Source organism: Pollachius pollachius, assembly GCF_949987615.1.
Source record: "Pollachius pollachius genome assembly, chromosome: 2".
Classification (NCBI taxonomy): domain Eukaryota; kingdom Metazoa; phylum Chordata; class Actinopteri; order Gadiformes; family Gadidae; genus Pollachius; species Pollachius pollachius.
Window position 1 is genome coordinate 12,172,407 of NC_136935.1, and position 8,250 is coordinate 12,180,656.

Consider the following 8,250-nt stretch of genomic DNA (forward strand, 5'->3'; position numbering starts at 1 on the left):
ATCACGCTGAGATCCCCAGCAATCTCCCGCGACTCACTCCAGCTCATTCCTCCGCTAATGACTTTGCCCTCTGATGCAAGCCAAGGGATCGGCAAAGGTCCTTGAAACAAAAAGGGAAATATAGCAATTACTGGGACTTTTCATCGGCAAGAAAGAGATTAAAAAACCCTGTGGTTGTACAAGCACCCGCAGTAGCGAGCCCTGGCTTGTTTCGTCTCTTCTCCCCCACCCCTCGTCACCTCCTCCTCCTCCTCTCCGTTTAATATGTATATTCCAGATCTGCAGCGGGGGCCGTTATCCATCCAAACCGGCTCATCCTCCTCCTCCCCCACCACCCACCACCACCATTTTTCTGTTTCCCCTTGCATAATAATAGAAGCAAATGTATTATGTATTGCTAATCACAATGTAACAGCCTTCGGTGCTGGGTAATGCATGTAGATTCGGAAAGAGAAACTGTGGCGCGTGTTCGCATGAAGCCATTGGTTTTTTAAAAAGTGGGGCCTGGGGGCCCGGGAATTGTCCCTTAGCCTCCATAACCGTTGACACAAAAGGTCCCCGAACAATTTGAAATTACTTCTTTATTTCTCTATCGTATATAATCCACTCGGCATTATTAAATCTACCACCTTCTGGGACTGCTCCTGATACAATAATATTACAGTGGCAGGGTGTTTACATTTTAAAACCCCCTCCCTGCTCTACTTGTTATGAACATGTATGCCCCCAGGACGGGGTACAATACGTATGCATACTACTTAGCCTAAATGAAGGCCGGGTCACCCGGGCTCTTAACAGAGGTCAGTGTTAACCTCCAGCGATAGGCCGCAGCCGACGCCGGAGCCTGACTGAGCAGAAAATGGGCTGGCTGATACTCACAGATGAGCTCTATTATACATTAAACATGCTTGTAAATATTCACTCTCCTCAGGACCATTCAAATGGAAAATATGGTGCGGGGTCAGGGGTCGGGGAAAATGTTGTCTCCCGAGGTAGTCCCCGCAGAGCCCCAGCACTGATGATAACTGGGTGGGAACAGCCGTAGGGGACTAGAGGAGGAGGAGGAGGAGGAGGAGGAGGAGGAGGAGGAGGATAGGGGGAACATTAGGAGTTGTTTTACATGTTTCACTGGGCGACGGCCATGATACCACCCCCAGATAGATGATGGGCACTTATCATGTAGCGGTGCTAACCTGGACTTACATTAGCACAAGCCGCTAATGGAATGCCCCATTATCGTCATCCATTATATATATATATGATCCATATAATACGTGGCACGCCCCACACTAATTAGGCTGTTATTTAACAGAACGCACACAGGTTTTTAATCTGTAGTGTACTGCGGCGATACTGTTGTGCTGAAGGTGTGTAGAAAACCGTAGTACTGCGTTATTTCAATCCAGCCTTGTTTGAAAATCTGCGAAAGAGAGAGCGAGAGCAAGAGGCGGCGAGGCACAGATTTATACACAAATGCCAATTTTATTAGCCGTTTGTCTCCCTGACAGGATCACATGGCTCGGAAATTATTTCATCATGTTCCCAGTCCAACGATGGGAATATGGCGTTATCTTCTATTTTTGTCTTGTTGCGCCGTATATTTCAGAGGCGAGGAACAATGTAGTCTGACAGACATGTTCTTTATGAGGGGCTCTTGGTCCCTCTAATTTGACACAGTTGTCAGAGATAAAGCCCCTTAGAGATAGTGGCCATGCTCTGGGTAAGAATGGGGATTAAATTAACACACCACCCCCCCACCACACACACACACACACACACACACACACACACACGCAGCCTCACGCACACATGCAGTCTAACACACACATGTATGCACACACACATACACACACACACACACACACACACCACACACACACACACACACACACACAGACTCACCTTCAACGCCTCCCCCCTCACACACATCCCCTGACCCGAATACAACAGCATGAAACATACATAGTTACTCACTTTAAGAACCACACATGCATCCACAGCTTAATTTATGCACATTTAGGGTGGGAAACATGGAAGCATGAAATTATGTCTAGAAGCTCACATCGTGTTGGACAATTAAACTGATCTAAATTAATGCAAAGGTATATGCAACTCTGGCTGCAAATGACATTTTTTATTTATATACACTGTTGTTCTGTTCATTTCAGCAAGAACAATGGGCAAAAAAGCATGGGCATCAATTGGTCACAATCGTAAAATAATAATGAAGAAAATTAGGATTATATCAGGTAACAAGGCTGTTCCGTCAGACACAGGCGGAGAGATGGAGAATTGACACGAGGTCTGCCTGGCATATACAGACAGACACACACACACACACACACACACACACACACACACACACACAAACACACACACACACATATTACAACAACACACTAACCCTCTCCTCCATAGCATCCCTATCAAATGACCCGGGTGCGAGAAAATCAAATCAACACCGGGGGATGGATCATATCAAATTCTAATGAAAACATAATGTGCTTTTTAAAACGTGGTGTGTTGGGCCCCGGCAGCCAGTCATCCAAAGAGACCCCCCCTCCCCCTCCCCCCTTCCCTTACCCCCCCCCCCCCCCCCCCCCCCCCCCTCCCCCCCTCCCCAGATGACGTGATGAATAGGGGGACACAGAGATGGAATATGCATCAAAGTGGTGCTCATGATTTATGTAATAGCAGTCACTTGGACACTGATTAGCTGCTCTGTCAAGCGTGTAATACGCGAGCCACAACCCCTGCTTTATCAGTCATTTATCTCGAGTGCGTCCCTGATAGTATCACTCCCTCCTCCCCCCCCCCCCCCCCCCTGTCCTAATGTCATCATTATGCCGCACAGCATGCACGGGGCCGGCGCGGGGCCAGTGTGTCGCGGGCGGCGGATGCGGGCCCCGGCTACGGGGCCGACGTCGGCTGTCAGGAGTTCAAGCCTCTTCATTTGCAACCGCCGCCGACGAGGTTGTCAACAGTAAAATATATAGAGAGAGGAGAATAGAGAGGAGCCCCTAACCACCTCCCCCCCCCCACACACACACACACACACACACACATATCATTGGGATTGGGTGGGGTGGGGTAGGGGGGCTGCAGGGGGAACACTGGGCCAGCGGGCTAAATAAGTGGGCACTCGAGATGACAGGGAAATATTTTCACATCTTATCTGGTGATCAGGATAATTCTGTGGAGAGTGCTGGGATAACAAAGTTTTCCTGCCCTCCCTGCTGCTACTCCCCCAGTACGAAAAGAATGGAGAACAAAATGGCAGGTCACTCTTGTTTATTATTATTATTATTTCTCCTCTTCATCTGGCTGGTTTGGCGGGTGTTATTTAGTACACCCAGGTATTCTCCATGTGAACAGTTCTGGGCCCTCGGAGCCACTGCTCCTAATTAAAATGCACGCTTGTGTGTGTGTGTGTGTGTGTGTGTGTGTGTGTGTGTGTGTGTGTGTGTGTGTGTGTGTGTGTGTGTGTGTGAGAGAGAGAGAGAGAAAGAGAGAGACAGAGAGAGAGAGAGAGAGAGAGCCAGCAGAGAGAGAGGAATGCGCTTGTTCGGTCCGTCAGGGCATTTCTCGTCTCTGCTGGAGTGTATATCTGATATCTTAAATTACTTCAACTCCTCCAACGCACATTACTGTGAAACGGCAAAAACACAGGCAGGGACGGGCGGTTTGTGACTGACTTATGACAATCACACACACTGAACGGATGGACATGGGAGGGGGAGGCGGGGAAAATGCGTACAAATAAAAAAGGGTCATAAACAATTTCTGTCATTATGTGTGTGTGTGGGGGGGGGGGGGGGGGTGAAAAAAGAAAAGAGCAAGGAAAATAGAGTTGTTATTCTCACAAACATCTGTGACTGTGGTACACTAAGAGGAAGCAGTGAAGGGCATAAGTCTATCAGCACCTCGCACAAACAGAAATAGAGCGGGAAACCGAACAGGAAATGGAGCTCTTTGAGTCTTAAACAAAAGATAGGAACCTTCATGCTGCCAGGCAGAGCGCCACACCTTGGCAGCGATGCCACTCACAATCAAAGGAACCATCGTCATCGGTGGACCGGGCTGTTTTGAAAGGATATCTTAAAAATAATACAGTGCAAATATGTCACTGTGTGGAAAACAATTATGTTTGGGACCTTTCCTATGGAATAAATGTCCTACGCCCACACAAACATGCACCGTGCACACACTCACACACACACGCACACACACACACACACACAGACACACAAAGACAAACACACATAAAGGTGCATACACGCACACACATGCACTCCAACAATGTTAAAAGTACAATTATTTTCCCTTGATATGCATATATATATATATATATATATATATATATATATATATATATATATATATATATATATATATATATATATATATATATATATATAAATTATATAGAAAATAAACAGCCCTAAAACCTTACAATTCAAATGTTGGTAGGCCTACATTTAAACTGCATGTTACATAAAAAAGTACAAGCAGGAAAAAATGGAAGGCTTCACAAATCAAGCCTATGCACCTAGCAAAGTATTTTATAGCCTCCAACACAAAGCAACTGTGAACAAAATTATAAATTCACTGTGTGTTCAACCCTATAAAACTTTTAAAAATATGTATCAACCTTGTGACCGCTGACAATTGCATTATTCAAATCACTTCCAAACAGTATGGCCCAGAAGGGCCAGCAGAGGGGGCTGCGTACTGCAATCATATGCTGATTAATTGTGCCTGATTCCGCCCCTGCTGCGAACATAGGTTGTCCCTGCACTGTAGTGTGCATGTCGCTCCGTGGCGAGAGGTTGCAAGCCTTTACCTACCTCACCTTTTACGACAAGTAGGCGCGCACGTCCATTTTGATACATTCTGAGAAAAACATTGGTTTTCATCAAGCCCAAATCAAACTAGGTTATGTCCGTTTTTTATTAATTGCGGCGTGTTCCCCTCTAATTAGCTAATGAGAGACAAAAAGCAGGTTTTGGAGCAGCAAAATGCAAATGACTCTTAGAAAATAGCACAAAAAAAGTAAATGGCAAGGCAGAGAATCATCCTTCATTGAAATGTCAGAGATAAATGGCTCAAATGTCACATCAATTAAAACGGGGGACAGTTAGTAGTTCATTAAAGAGAGAGCCATATTGCACCGTCGGGTACCGTTGCCAACCCTTACTATCTGGGGCAGACTGGCAGCGGGTCCAGATGGCACGGAAATCCTCACAGATTTCAAATGCTCTCTGCAGGGGTGGCGTTTCTCCCCCCCTCCATCACCCCCCCCCCCCCCCCCCCCCCCTCCCCCTAGCCTCGCCACCGAGAGGCCCAAGTAGGCCTTTACATTTTAAACTGAGACATGCAAAAAAATATGAAAGTGAGGTAGAATAATGAAAAAAACAAAACAAAACAAGCAGTTGAACTGAACCCCTCGACTTTAAACGATTCAAATTACTTACACAAATAATATGGATTTAAATTGGACAAGACAACTTTCTCTAATTTTAGAGTTATAACGGAATGCCAATAAAAGCAATAATAAAAATCTTGGATAATTATATTGCAAACGCCTGAAACAAAGATCAAGGTCATTGCATGAAATTAGAAGGAAATAACGACTTTATAAACCTATTTAAAAAAAATTTAACGGTAACTAACGATTTCAGAGGCTAGGTTAATAACCAGTATTAGGATTCTAAATGTTTATCAATAATGTATAAGTATTGTGTTCCTAAACCAAAATATATACTTACACCTTGAATGACCATAATCATGACCGTCAATCAAACCACAAAGGACTCTGGCAGGGACCAAAGGGGAGGAGCCTGAAACGGCCAGTGACCAATTGCTAAACAAACGCAGTTATCCCACTGTTTGATTGGTCAGCCCAACCACGTGGCTAAAAGAAAGCGGAACACTTTCTACTTCACATGCGACGCAAAGCGCTTGCTATGAGTGAGGAGTCGAAGTCAACGCTCTTGTAAGATATTTCTAGAAAACCCCATTGTACTGCAACATCCTTGACAAATCATAAGTATTCTTGCGTTCTTGCAATTATTCTTACGTCTAAATTGCTTCAGTATTGCCAGTCATAGTGACATGGATATTTAAGGTTTTAAACTAGTTAGACTCTAAACCAAAGTGATGTCTCCTGATAACTGCCAGTGTGCTTGCGTACATATAAATGGTATTGTCTGTATTATGTCGGAATTCTTAATAGCTATAGTTATCCAAACTTCTAAACCCAGCCCCATATTGAAAGGTTGTCGGTGTTTCTAGCTGCATTGGGTGACTCAGGGGGAAATGAACTCATAATTTAAAGTATACAAATCAAAAACAAAGCACGGCAAAAGTCCTTTATAGGTAAACGACCAATGTAATGCGATCGCTCTTTCAAAATTAGTTTCTAAATTGTGGTGATGACAGACTAATTGGTAGACCCCATCCCTGGGGAAAAGTCGATTAGTAATAAGAAATATTGATTGTTGTTATTTACTATGAATGCAAATAAAGGAACGGATAATTGCTTTATTTAATATATATTGCTTTGAGGCTCATTTGGGGACCTTGTTAGTTAGATTGTCATTATTTGTCCTTATTCCCTATATCAATACCTTAGAGGTCAGTGACTTAAGAGCTGATTATTTTTTTCCTTATATATCCTTGTTTGAGACGTCTGATGGACCTATGTGCAGCATTTGACGTTTTACCCTGTCAGAAAGGTGCAGACTATCAGATTAAATAATCTCAGGCTTGGTCTATAGTTTGACTGTAAAAATTGAGGGATATGTCCTTTTTAAAAAGTAAAGTAACGATTTGATGGTCTAATTAAACCCGCAGAGAGCGATATATTGTATAGGCGCCCCCAAGACCTTTCCAGGTCAGGGATTCGGATAGGAGTGATTTCTTGGGTTGAATCCCTTACAATCAATGTGACCTTTATTTATTATACTCCCCCCCCCCCCCCCCCATCTCTCAAAAACTCACATATAACATAGTCAATCATCTCTCCTTCCCTCAAAGTAAAAATAAAAAAAAGAAGATGCTGTCTGGTTATTGCCAGTATCCATCTCAGTCGTCAGAAAAGCTGCACGTTTTCGCTGTTGTTAAGGGCTGGAAACCAGAATCCCATTGGAGTTGCACCCTAAGGAACAAATTTAATGCTAGAAAAACATCCCGACCATCAACCAAAAATGACGGATTGAAAATAATGTCGAGCTATCTAGGGAATCCCCCCCCACCAGACAGGGGAGCAGACCGCATTGTTTTTCTCATTTATGTGATATATAGAACAGAGAGGAGGGGAAAAATGGGCGATTTATTGGTTAGATAGGCGTCTTCCCTTCCATACATGAGAAGAAATATTAGATAGTAATGCAAGGATCAAGTCAAATGATGACATTGTTTGGCGGGGGGCGGCGGTTGTAGCTAGGTGTTCAAATATGTAACTCATCTGGCACGCTGGTGGGCCCACCCCGCTTTCCAATAGATCACCACATGCAAATAGTGTGGGAAATTCGGGGGGGGGGGGGGGAAGTTGCCACATGAATATGTCAATGAACGCAGTGTAATTTGTGCTCCCTTAGCAGGACGGGGAGAGAGATGAAGCGACGTAGAGGGGGAGAGGGAGAGAGCCAGTGTACTCAGAAGACCATCTCGCTGCAGAGCCCCCTTGGGACCATCCAAGTCAGAGGATGTGAGGCGGGTGTGCACACCATCCGGCTTCTAATGGATGTCGCACCTGCTGAAAGGTACTGTACAAGCGCCGGGGGCCGGTGACGGCGACACACAAAGGTGTGAAATTTACAAGCGGACAGAACACAACCGGTCTTGATGGAGTGCCACCGTTTCTCATCGCACGCCGGGCATTTTTGTAGATCCCACAAGAAATATATACCAGGGAAAAGTTGGGCAAATATGAACGCCGGCATGAGGAAATATGAGGGGGGCCGCCAGAATACAGTTTGGACGGGAAATTAGATTTCTGATGGCATAGGGGTTGTGATTCTTCCTGCAGTATATTTGGAATTTCTTGGCCGAAAAAAAAAAAAAGGAATACAAATAAAATATCTGTTTATTACCCACGAGGGAGTTGATTAAAACTCAAATCTGCCGGGGTCAGTGGAATCCTTGAGTTCTCTCGGCTTGTCCCCTGCTTCTCCCTCCTCTGTCGAGCGGTGCACAGCGGTTTTGAGCATGAACCAGCGAACGTAAATCTAATATGCAGCTCCATTT

General features: G+C 44.7%; 1 protein-coding gene across 1 annotated transcript in view; it reads left to right on the forward strand.

Annotated features, from left to right (window-relative positions):
- Positions 1 to 5,945: 5,945 nt before the first annotated feature.
- LOC307070574 (uncharacterized protein) overlaps positions 5,946 to 8,250 on the forward strand; it is a gene marked incomplete at its 5' end in the record, with an annotated part of 3,998 nt that continues 1,693 nt past the window's right edge. Inside the window, 2 exons of the mRNA XM_079729081.1 lie at positions 5,946 to 5,995; positions 7,602 to 7,766. Of these exons, the coding sequence (XP_079585207.1) occupies positions 5,946 to 5,995; positions 7,602 to 7,766 (215 nt within the window). The remainder of the gene's footprint in view (positions 5,996 to 7,601; positions 7,767 to 8,250) is intronic.